The 11,773-nt window shown below is 56.4% G+C and overlaps 3 protein-coding genes across 3 annotated transcripts; 1 reads left to right on the forward strand and 2 right to left on the reverse strand.

The window, feature by feature from the left end:
* Nucleotides 1–491: 491 nt before the first annotated feature.
* CkaCkLH20_10327 (uncharacterized protein) lies at nucleotides 492–3,160 on the forward strand (the record flags this gene model as incomplete). Its single annotated transcript, XM_038893041.1, has 2 exons — nucleotides 492–2,596; nucleotides 2,650–3,160. 2 exons carry the CDS (start codon nucleotides 492–494, stop codon nucleotides 3,158–3,160), a joined length of 2,616 nt encoding a protein of 871 aa, XP_038741696.1.
* Nucleotides 3,161–4,210: 1,050 nt separating this feature from the next.
* Nucleotides 4,211–6,847, reverse strand: CkaCkLH20_10328 (uncharacterized protein; the record flags this gene model as incomplete). Its single annotated transcript, XM_038893042.1, has 1 exon — nucleotides 4,211–6,847. One exon carries the CDS (start codon nucleotides 6,845–6,847, stop codon nucleotides 4,211–4,213), a length of 2,637 nt encoding a protein of 878 aa, XP_038741697.1.
* A 2,594-nt stretch (nucleotides 6,848–9,441) lies between these two features.
* CkaCkLH20_10329 (sulfate adenylyltransferase) lies at nucleotides 9,442–11,457 on the reverse strand (the record flags this gene model as incomplete). Its single annotated transcript, XM_038893043.1, has 4 exons — nucleotides 9,442–10,637; nucleotides 10,694–10,842; nucleotides 10,897–11,107; nucleotides 11,289–11,457. The coding sequence occupies 4 exons, from the start codon at nucleotides 11,455–11,457 to the stop codon at nucleotides 9,442–9,444; spliced, it is 1,725 nt and encodes a 574-aa protein (XP_038741698.1).
* Nucleotides 11,458–11,773: the final 316 nt, after the last annotated feature.

An 11,773-nucleotide genomic window follows, 5' to 3' on the forward strand; every position in this document is an offset into this window, starting at 1 on the left:
ATACGCCTCGTTTTATGAAGAACCCGACCCGAATGAAAGGCACTCAGGGCAACTTTTCATAGACAACGCTTGCTGTGCAAAACCATCACATCGGAGCGCCGTCGACTGCCCGGTTCCAGCCAGGAAGGAGCGAAGAACAGACGCCAAATAAGCCGATCAAACTTCGGACATGTTCATTGTTTCTTCTGCTAAACGGGGAGAAAATAAAGTGAGCGACAGAGGGAAGGCATCACATCACGTTGCTCCTTCTACATTTACGCGTCGTTCTATCCTTCCGTCTTACTTCTACATTTATCTAACCCAGTTCTGAGCTTCACATCACACTTACCATCTCATACTCTCTCAGCTTCAAAATCAAGTGCGAGGAGTTACATCTCAGTCTCTGGGTCACTCAAAAATACACCAAGAAACACGAACCCAACGCTTTCTCACTGCTTCATTAGTAGCTGCCCGTCGTCAGAACTCTCCTCACCTCACAAACACGAAAAACCATGGATCAAACTCAACCGCGAACCAAGAAGGAGTGGAAGAAGTGGGCCCGGCGTCAGGTAACATGGGACACATGGAATGTGTCGTATCCACTGAAATACCTTTACCGACTCCTAAATGAGGTTATCTGGGATTGCAAGAAGAAGGGAGTGGTTATTACCGAGCAAGAACCATACAAGGAATTGGTTAAATACTTCACCACCAATGAGAATGACGCGGGAGTCAAATCCTCATCGCCAAGGGCTGTATACTGCGAAGCTACAAGAATCATGAACGGTGGTCAGCTGCCGCAATTCATCCGAGAGTCGTTGCAAGCGGCCGGTTGGGACCCCGAAAAATGCTGCAAAATATTGAGGGATGAACACAAAAGGTTGCCGGCAAGGTCCGACATCGAAAGTGAGAGCGAAGAGGAAGATTCCGACGGTAGTCCTGCAGGTGCGGACCAAGATTCTGAGCGCTCTCCTTCCCCAGATATCGCGACAGACGACGAGTCCTCACAGCCTTCTTCAAGATCATCCTCCGAATCTACCGAAAATTCACCTCAGAGAAGAACAAGCACGACTTCAACTTCGACTTCCGTCTCAGCCCAACATATACAACTCTTGACACAAGAAACCGAGCCAAAGATACACCAAGAGTGGATGGAGTGGGCCAAGAGACAAAAGAATCCAGCATTCAAGGACACGCCCGAGTCCGCCATCCTGGACGAAGTCCTCGAAGCCGTCGACTGGCAATACAACCAGAACTACCCCTGGGGCCGCCCTAAGATCTGCAAGTGGCAGCAACCCTACAAGCATTTGATCGGTCGATGGGGTCACGAAGGGGAAGCAGGTCCCGACGACACTCCTTCCGCCATCGACCTTGAGGCGACGCGAATCATGAACAAGGGAAGACTGCCGAATGATATATGCCAATGGCTGGAGAATGCGGGATGGGACGCTGAGAAATGCTGCAATCCAACATTGACGCCGTCCGAGAAGAAACTGTCGACAAAGTCCCAGAACACGACGGAGCAGTCGGAGCAATCGGCTTCCGAGGATGATGAACAACACAGCACCGCACAACCTGAAGGGCCGGACGGCCTTCTTCTGAGCCACCAATTCGGGCAGCTGGGGCTGTTCAATACAAATGGCGAAAGCACATGCTCACCGACGAAGCTCATCGGTCCAGAGAAGTGGAAGAAAGATGCTCGAGCCCAAAAGAACCCAGCGTTCGCATCTTACCCGTACGAGGACTCACGACTGAACTCCTACATCGACGACATTGAGTGGAGCGGCTTGAGAAACAAGCCAAGAAGGATCGATCGTCAACCGCCCTACAACTTCCTCAAGCTGCAATTTGGGCCAAAGTACGTTGCCCTGCATCGCGAAGTGCCTCCAGCGGGTGCGTGTGAAGCTGTCAGGATCATCAGTCAGCTCAACGACTCCGAGTTTCCCATAAAGCTTCGCGAATTGTTGGCGAACGCCGGTTGGGACGCCATCAAATGCTGCGATCCGAGCTTGACGCCAGAACAGAAGAAGTTGCAAGCCGTGCAGGAAACGGGGTCGAGTCCTTCCCTATCTGATGATGAAGAAGAGACAACACCTGAACGTGACAGACTGCGGAGTATACAGCAAGCAATGAAATCCGATATTGAGAAGCGAGCATCGAAAACCACATCTGACGAAAGGCGGGAAAGCACTTCGGAAGAGCCGACTTCCGGCAACAAGCTGAAGCGACCCCTTGTGAAAGAGGAGGAATCATCTCCAGAGCCAAAGCGGTTCAAACCAACTCCGGGACCGACCGCGCATTCCTCAACGACGAAACCCCTGAGCGTCTCCCCACTGACTTCTCCAGAGAACAACCTCAGTAAGACTCTTTCAATCAGAGAATCAAGCAACTCCTTCTCTCCTTCACCTGGTGGTGCAGTCTCCTGCCGCGAGAGTCCCTCCTGGCGGCGCCAAATGACGCAGGCCATGTCAGCCTCACGCTCGAAGGAAGCTGCGAGAAGCAACGGAGCACCTATTCACCCGTTTATGTCCGGCTCAAACCAGATCTCGGAGGACTATACGTGGCGCAACTCTCTGGCGAGTGCTTTCGCAGCTTCGCTTCTGAGCACCGAACCAACGTCGGACAACCCTCCCGAACTCAACTTCTCACACCCAGCACCAATTCACACAGGACAGAGAGCACGCCAAAGCCTTTCGCGACTCCTTCAAACATCACCAAACCAGCCAGAACCCCCGCTAACCTCAACGTCCCACTGCCAGCAGCCCTACAAAGAACCCACAAACCCCAAACCAGCACCCCTCCATCCCCTCCCATCAAAACAAGCCCAAATCCCGAGAGTACCGAACAGACAAGAGTCATCACCGTGCTAGGCGACGTCGACCTGACCCTCCAAAACGCAGCCGCCTCCATCGCAGCCGCCCTCGACGCACAGAGACGCCAGCGCGAAGACGAGAAGCGTCGCGAGGACGATCGTCGTCGAGCAGCAGACGACTTCCGACGAGCCGCCGAGAGAATCGAGACGACGTCCGGCGTCCTGGGCAAAGCGAGCCGCAACTTGAGGGACGCGACTGAGATCTTGAAGAAAGCGACCAGCGACCTTGAGAGGGCCGAGGAGGAGGATAGGATGGCGCGGGAGGAGTTCGACGCGTTGTTGAGGAAGTGGAGGGAAGGGCTTACGTGACGGGCTATCTTCACCCACCTGAAAGTTGGGCCTCCATATCCATCATCTTCAGCGACTTACTACCTCAAGGGTTAGACTTCACATCTCAAAACAAACATTTACAAACGAGAAACAAAACACAAAACGCCAGACAACAGGATTTGAACAAAAGACAGCCTAAAGAAATCACAATCAAACATATTTGCAGCACAAAACATACTTACACAAACTTTGAACTTCGACAGTTACAGCCAGCGTTGGATGGTACGGAAAGGGGCGCGCAGTATTCTGGATGCCCGTCATTGGCTAACAGCTTTCATGGCGCAGAGAACGGGACGGAACGAGGGGGTTGCGGACTGTGTACCTAGACATCATCGCAGAGCGGTTTGATTCCTCAATTTACTTGGTTCTATAAAGGATCTCCATACAGCTTGCCATGAGGTCGTGATATCTGATGAACTAATAACGTGGGGAGTATTGCTGACCATGGGAAAACCTACATCCAGCATCACAGTCAATCCGACCCAAGCTCTCACACCAGGGCACACATCACGAGGCGGAGTGCCGATTGTAGTCATGAAATAGAGACGAGCACTCGTCTTCAAGCTCTCAAATTCGAAAAACCACACACAAGAGACCGGCCCACGGGGGGCATACGAAAAACCTAGAACTCCAAGATGATGCAACGGATACTAAACCCGGCAAGAGCCGAGCCCAGCAACGAACGAGGAAGGAGGGAGGGGAGTGAGCAAGAAAAAATCCAGTCGGGGGAAAAAAAATCCAAAGCTCGTCCGCTTCGTCCACATCTCGATTCATGCAAAATGTCATCCCAATCCCGCCATCAATGCCAGAACAAACAATGGACATGCGGAATGCTCGATGGAAAAAAGGTTCCCCTCCTCCGGATGACGTTTGCGTGAAGTTGGCCATCTTCTCCAATCAACCGTTCATATCCCAACATTTCCCAACTCATCAATTCATGATATCCCGCACATGCAGCTTTCATAAAACCCCCCATTACATCGAAACCATCAGACCATGACAAGCGCATTTTTCATTTCTTTCTCGAGTTCAGTTTTCCTCATCGTCTTCCTCAATCGGGGCTGGTGTCCGTCTCTCCGTGCGGCGCTTCGGCCGTCTGTGTCGTGAGCTGCTGATGTTGCTGGCCGAATCGTCGGGGGCCAGCTCGAACTCCTCGCCCATCCAGTCGTCGTCGCTGTTGTCGTAGCCGTCCTGGGCCCATCTGGGGCGCTCGTAGTCCGAGGACTGCGAGTTTCCGGACCCGGGGAGTACGTCGATGCGACGACGGCTCTGCAGGCTGTGGGCAAGACCGGCCCCTCTGTTGCGCAGAGCTGTACGGACCACCTCTGCCCTGAGGTGAAGTGCCTCGAAAGCATCCTCCAACACCTCCATGCCCTGGTAAATCTCACGCTCCACCTCGGCCAGGACGGCCATCTCCATCTCTTCGTCGCGGGATACAGCTTGGCGGTTCGCCGCAGATGACGCTCCGCTCACAAACGAAGCCGGCGTGGTGCCGCGAGAGTAGGGAGTCGCGTTCCGCGACATGGGGCCTCCTGTAGATGGCCTGGACGGGAAGAAGTTGCTCGCGGGAGTAGCGCCACGAGACTCGGCCGTCGGGGTGGCGTCGTCGGCATCGGCGCCGGACCAGAGGAAGCCATCGAATCTTCCCGACGTCAGGATTTCCCATTCCTGGGTGTTGATATCGGACATGGTGACGATGAGATCGTGGGTGTGGGGGTTCTTGACGAGCCACATCGCGACCTCGGCATCCCGAGGAACCTGCTGCAGGCGGTACAGGCGCTGCAGCGACAGACCAGCCTTGATGATGAAGTCGGGGCGAGCACGGTGAGAAGGTGTCGGGGCTCTTGTAGTCGGCTTGAGGTGGTTGGAGCCGGTGAGAATGGCATTAAAGTATGGTTGGTCTTCGGGGTCCAAGTTTGTGAGCATGGCGAAGGTAAGGGTGTCGTCATCGACGTCCTGCGGCGTCGGCGCGGTCGAGTCGCCGCAGTTGTTCAGCCACTTGTCTACCGCTCCTCTGACCTTCTTAGATCGTTGGAGGTAGTGCTCGCGGAACTCTTCAGCAATATCAGGATCGATCTTGATGGGCGAGTCTGGCCGAGGGGGCAGGTCTGCTGCGGTGTCCGCGGCGTTGGAGCCCAGGCTGGCCAGGTCGAAGGGGGGCCATTGTGGAAGCTCGATGCGGCCGCTAACCCACTCGAGGACTTCTCCCCAGCCCAAGCCCCGGTGCTGGATATCAGGGCCTCTCTCGCAGACGAGACATGTGCAGCCGTATTCGGGAAGCTCTCGGGAAAATACGTTCTCGAGACGGTCGAGCAGTCTGCGGGCGACCGATCGATGGCCAGTCGCGACAGCCACTGAGCCGTTTCTGCTAAGAACCGAATTGTACTGATCCAAAAGATTGAAGAAAGGCGCAAACAGTGTCTGCGCGCCCACCAGAGGAGGGTTAGATGGCCGAGCCCCGTTCTGTCGGGGAAGGACCGCGAGGAAGTTCTTGGGCAAAGGTTGAAGCAATCCGCCGTTTTGCAAGAGGTAGTCGACTCTGGGCGCTTCCTGAACATCCAAAGGCGGCGGTGGTGGCGGAGGCGGAGGAGCACCGCCAAAGTCAGTAGCAGGTGTGCCAGAAGGAGTAATCTCGTCGGCATATACTTGTGCGAGTCCAGGCTGAGGCTTCTGGAATGGGGGCAGTGGCGGAGGGTAGTTCGGGGGCTGCGAGGCTGTCGGGGTCTTTGGGGATGAGTCCTGGACGCTCTCGGGCGACGAGTCACCATCTTGGGTGTCCAATCGTCTGCTCTTCTTACTTGATGAGCTTCGTTTCGAGGAGGACCTGGAAGCGGTGGGCTTGATGTTGAGGCTCTCCTGTACACCGGGCGGGAAAGCCGGCGACTTCACGTACGTCGCCTGACTGCTAGTCTTGGACTTGAAGCTCACTCGGGATCTCTCGTCGGCTCTGGAACCCGACCTGGAAAGGCCGCTCAGTCGCGAGCTGGGCCTGCTGCCTCTGTCCTTTTTGTCACCACTCAATCTCGAACTCGACCGCTCCTCTCTCTCCTTCTTCGACGACTCGGGTGTCTCAGATCGTCTCTTGTCTGACAGGTCAGTCTCGGGAGGACTCGGCGGCCTCGACTCCTTTGACGAGACCTTGCGCTTTTCGGAGTCATTGACGCTCTTGGAGCGGTGGACATCGCTCTGTCCCAGGTCTGTCGCCTCGGGGGTGAAGGGGTCCTTCATCTTTGCGCCGGCGGCAGAGGCAGATACGTCGTCTTTGCTGCGGACGGCCTCCTTGCTGTGGGCCTTGCTGAAGGTCGGGTAAGGCATCGAGACGCGGTCGGTAGAGGCAGGGCCGGTGAGGGAGGTCCTCGCGAACTCGGGGACGAGGTCGGTCATGGAGGAGGAGCGATCGTGGCCGCGGTCTCGGTCTCGGTCTCTATCTCGTTCGCGGTCGCGGTCCTTTTCTTCGCGGGTACGGTGGCGGCGGTGAGAGTGGGAGTGGGTATCGCTACCGAGGCCGCTGCCGTCGAGCTTGGATTTGGAAGAGCGCGAGCTCACGCGGTGAGAGCGATCCTTGTCAGACCTGAGGCTGCGCTCCGACTTGCTGCGGGAGGTCTTCTTCTCGCGAAGCCTGTCAAGGTCGTCGACGGCGTCGACGTCACGATCTTTGGAAGACATGGTGGAGCATGGAAGCGAGCCCCCGAGGCTCGGCTGGCTGGGCAGTCGTCGGGAGTTTTTGGCCAAAGAAAAATCAATTAAGCTGTTTGTCGTGAGAGTTGAGGGTGGGCTTGAAGGTTTTTGGGCCCGTCGGGGGGCGATCCGTCTTCGATGTCAGGGCTTTGGATGATGTGAAGAACGGCGGGTAGGAGGCAGGCAGGACCTGGTCTGGGGTTCACCGATCAGAAAAAGGCGAGGCGACTCGGCAGTCGACAAAAACCGGGGATAGTGGTGACCTTTTTTTCAACCCCCCCTGTTTGAGTGATCGTTGGTTCGGTTCGATTCGTCAGCGACGGTCGTCTTCGTGGCTGGTTTTCCGTAGCAAAATGAGGTGTAGCAATTCAGAAATGGACAGCAATCAGCAAGAGACGAAAGGTGACGAAATGAGCGCGAAAGTCACCGACACAGCGAAGAGTGAGGAGAGAAGAGAGAGTCGAAAGATGGACAGGCGGTTAGGACGATTTGACGAGTGTGACCTTCCTCCTGCCCTCTTGCACCCAACCCCTGTCTCCTGAGTTCTGCTGCGTTGGAGCAGTTCGCTGCTTGGGGCGGATATGGTAGGCTGGCAGGCTGGGCAAGCCCGGCAAGAATGGACAAGCGTCACTGTGAAGGACGAGAAGGGTGAAGGGGGTGAGGTGGTTGTGGGCTGGGCGAGCGGGGCGTGTGGAAGGGAAGGAAGCTGGAGGGACGGGGCGGTGACACAACTCCCTCACCAAACAGAAGTCACTCGTCTTCTTTGCCTCACCTAAATCTCACCAATTGAAGACGACAGGAGACTTGCACCGATTGAGTGAGTGGCCAGAAGCCTGACGTGGCACCAGGCTGAGGTCCCTTGCGCCCCACAGCGGACACTGCCAGAAGCTCGGACCTAGGTACTTCAGTACACCTGCACTGATTATCCGACTTTGAATCCCGCGTTTTAGGCGCGAGGTCTCCCTCTGTCCTGTGTATTCAGGGCAGCCCAGCAGTCAGTCAGGCACTGAACCACCTCACACGTGCATCGTCTTGGGCAACTGGACGGATATTCCTGTGTGTGCCGTCCGACGGCGTGGCGAGCAGCAAAGGAAGTTGCAAGCAACGATCCAAGCAAACAACAACATTGGCTGGATCTGAAGAAGCCTCCGGGGAGAACGGAAAGGGGCCGTGAGACCGTCCGAGCTGCCAACATGGCGCGGCATGACACCCGAACTCTAGATTCCAGGGCTCTACCTTACTGCGTAGTCTTTCGCAGACGCATATCATCAAGCAGCCGGACTTGTGATCACTCCACGCGGTTTCTGCTGTGAAATGAGACGTTCTGCCCCGACCTTAGGCACTAGCTTGGTTCCTGTCGAGCTGATGAGAGACGTTCAGATTCAATGGAGTGATGCCATGTCTCGAATCAAGCAGAGCGAATCGAACCGCCGCCCTGGTACTCCGTCAGACAACTCGTGTTCTGTCCTTCACTGACTCCAAGCATCATCGTCGAGGTAACTCGAGGCGTGTCCAAACTCAGCATAGTTTCCGCAGCGGGTAGCATCCGCCTGATACTCCCGTCCTGACTTGCCCTCCACGAAGCACACCTCCGTCACACATTGTTCACCTATACCAGACCAACAATCATTATTTCACCCTCTCGATACTCAGGGAACACTTGAAATACCTCATGGAATTCAAATGCCACCGTGAGCATTAAAACCATCCATCGAACAATGCCTAACCACCAGCACCAACGCCGATGCCGATCTCATACCGGAACCTACCTTCAACTCGTTTCCCAAAATAACGCCCTACTTAGTTTAACTAACCCCTCACCACCTCATATGCCATACCACCTCGACATGTGTTGATACCCGCCAGCAAATGCGCCGAGCCAACGTCGGGCACCAAGAATCTAGAAACCGCTCTTCCCGCCCAATACCCGCGTTAAGCTAAGCGCCCAACGGCCCTCTCCCCACTCCCGCAGTAGCACACCTCCCACTCACACATCACACACAACGAACACAGTTGAGCGACTGCCCCCAAAGTTCCAACCAACCCTTCCAAAAGACAGGTCTCCTCGCGCGGGATGTGGCACCCACCAATGCGGTCGGGCTCGGCCGTTGGAGGGTTCGCAAGGGTCCGTCCGTCTGCACGTGCTGGAACTCGTCAATCCGATCGGGCTTCTTCTGATGATCGGGAAATCGAGAAAGCGAAGCAGAATACGATCGCGACAGCTGAGAGAGAGAGGGAGAAAGCACCGTCCATCCAAAGCTCGAGCGTTTCAGTTCATTCGTCAATTCATCTTCCTTGTCTTTTCTAACATTGTAGCTATCCCAAGGGAGTCTAACCGCCCCAAGTCTTTTGACATAGATCTATGCCAAATGCCATGGCCATATCCATATCCATCCATGATATAGCTTCATATATCATGTCTTGTGTATAAATAGTAAAAAAACGTAAAAATAATCATCGGCTTTTTCCGAAAAACACATTTCCTAACCCGGTTAAGTTTCTTTCATCACAACTCCGTGTAAATACTTTCCATCCATCTACGCTATGCCAAACGAACACGCCGCCGCCGCCGCAGCACGCATTTACAAACGGTCGAGCAGGCCCTGGCTCTCGAGCAGCAGGACGATCTGGTGGACGATGGAGCGGACGGTCTGCTTCTCGACGTCGACGACGAGGTCGGGCTTGGCCGGGTTCTCGTAGGGGTCGTCGACGCCGGTGAAGCCCTTGATCTCGCCGGCGCGGGCCTTGGCGTAGACGCCGCGCTTGTCCGTCTTCTCGGCGAACTCGAGCGGGGTGGCGACGTGGACGAGGAAGAAGGGGCCCGACTTCTCGACGAGCTCGCGCGCCTGCTTGCGGGCGTCCTCGTAGGGCGCGATCGGGGCCGCGATGACGGCGGCGCCGGCGCGGGTGAGCTCGGATGCGACGAAGGCGATGCGCGCGACGTTCTTGTTGCGGTCCTCGCGGCTGAAGCCGAGCTCGGCCGAGAGCTCGTGGCGCACCGTCTCGCCGAGGAGCAGCGAGACGGAGCGGCCGCCGCCCTGGTTCAGGGTGACCTGCAGCGCCTTGGCGATCTGGTCCTTGCCGGAGTTCTGGTAGCCCGTGAGGAAGATGGTGAAGCCCTTCTGGGCGGGGAGGGGGTTCTGCTCGCGGAGGACCTTGACGACCTCGGGGTAGGAGAACCAGGCGGGGATCTCCTTGCCGGTCTTGAGGCGGTTGCGGAGCTCGGTGCCGGAGATGTTGGCGGTGTGGGTGCCGGGGGCGATCTCGTTGGCGGGCTGGTACTCGTCGCGGTCGGGGATGTAGATCATCTCCTGGAACTCGACCATCTGGATGCCGAGCTCGTCCGAGTACTTCTGGACGGCGATCTGGGCGTCGTAGGGGCCGTAGTGGTCCTTGCCGTTCTTGTTCTTGCCGGGGCCGGCGTGGTCGCGGCCGACGATGAAGTGGGTGGCGCCGTGGTTCTTGCGGATGATGGCGTGCCAGATGGCCTCGCGGGGGCCGCCCATGCGCATGGCGAGGGGCAGCAGGGCGAGGGCGGCCATGCCGTTGGGGTATCTGGGCAGGAGGGCCTTGTAGACTCGGACGCGGGTGAAGTGGTCGATGTCGCCGGGCTTGGTCATGCCGACGACCGGGTGGATGAGGACGTTGGCTTGTTGGGAGCGAGCGGCGCGGACCGTGAGCTCTCTGTGGGCGCGGTGCATGGGGTTACGGGTCTGGAAGGCGACGACCTTGTTCCAGCCGAGCTTCTCGAAGTGAAGTCTCAGCTCCGCGGGGGTGTCTTTTGCGTGAGTCGTTAGTCGGACGTCTGGTGCTCTGGGTAAAGTTCGAACTTACATCTGAGGTCGAGGAAGTCGTAGTGGGCAAGGCGCTGGATGGCCTCGAGCTTACCACCGACGTAAAACTCCTGGGTGTTGTTGAAGAGGTGCTTGACACCGGGGTGGGTGTCATCGTCGCTGCCGAAGACCTCAATGGCCTCAACAGTTCTTGAAACACAGTCAGCTTCCGTCATCTTCATCCCATGTTCTTCCAAAACCTACCTGTCGGGCTTGTAGACATCCTCGACGGTGAGGATGGCCAGGTTGGCGTCGTCTCTCAGGTCGCGCAGGGTGATGCGGGCACCCGGCTTGATGGAGAGCTCATCGATGGTCTTCTGGGACACATCGAGGGTGATGGGCATGGAGAAAAGGTTGCCATCGGCGAGACGGTTGTTCTTGACGACGCCGTTGTAGTCCTTCTCGGTCATGAAACCTGCGCAAGTGGTGATGCCTCGGTCAGTTCCACTGTTTTTCAACGGGACTCCAACGTAATCGCGGGGCCAAAAAAAGACTGCCCCTCCAAAAAATTCATGGCGGGGTCATCTCCGTTCCGCAGCAACCAACCCCACCAATTCCGCGACAGGAATGCAGGCAAGCAGTAAACACGAACGAACCTTCAAGGGGAGAGAAGCCACCGTTGAGCAGAAGCTCAAGATCGCAGAGGTGACGCTCAGTCAGGACGAGAGACGGGAGCTTCTCGGACTCGGCGAGCAGCTCAGCGGAACGCGGCGCATCGCGCGCGAAGAGGTCCTTGAGGACGCCGCCGTGGGGAGAGTTGGCCATTGTGACGAAAGATGGGGTTGCTCGAATTGAGTTGTAACAGAGAACGCTAGAGGTTGGACGAAGCTCCTGCAAAGCTCGGAAGAGAAAGAATAACAACCAATTGACTTGGTCGCAGTGGTACAGAGTCGAGGACGACTTCGGGGAAGGGGGTATTTGGGTATGAGGACACGAGGAAGACAGAGAGAACCGGGAGAGGAGAGGAGGAAGAGCACGAAACGATGAGGGCGCAACGGCGTCTTTTTATTTCCTCAATGCGAAATGCGGGCTCTTTCCTTTCCGGTACCTTTACGCAAGAGAGAGAGAGGAGAGAAAAAAT

The sequence above is a fragment of the Colletotrichum karsti genome (assembly GCF_011947395.1).
Source record: "Colletotrichum karsti strain CkLH20 chromosome Unknown Scaffold39, whole genome shotgun sequence".
Lineage (NCBI taxonomy): Eukaryota > Fungi > Ascomycota > Sordariomycetes > Glomerellales > Glomerellaceae > Colletotrichum > Colletotrichum karsti.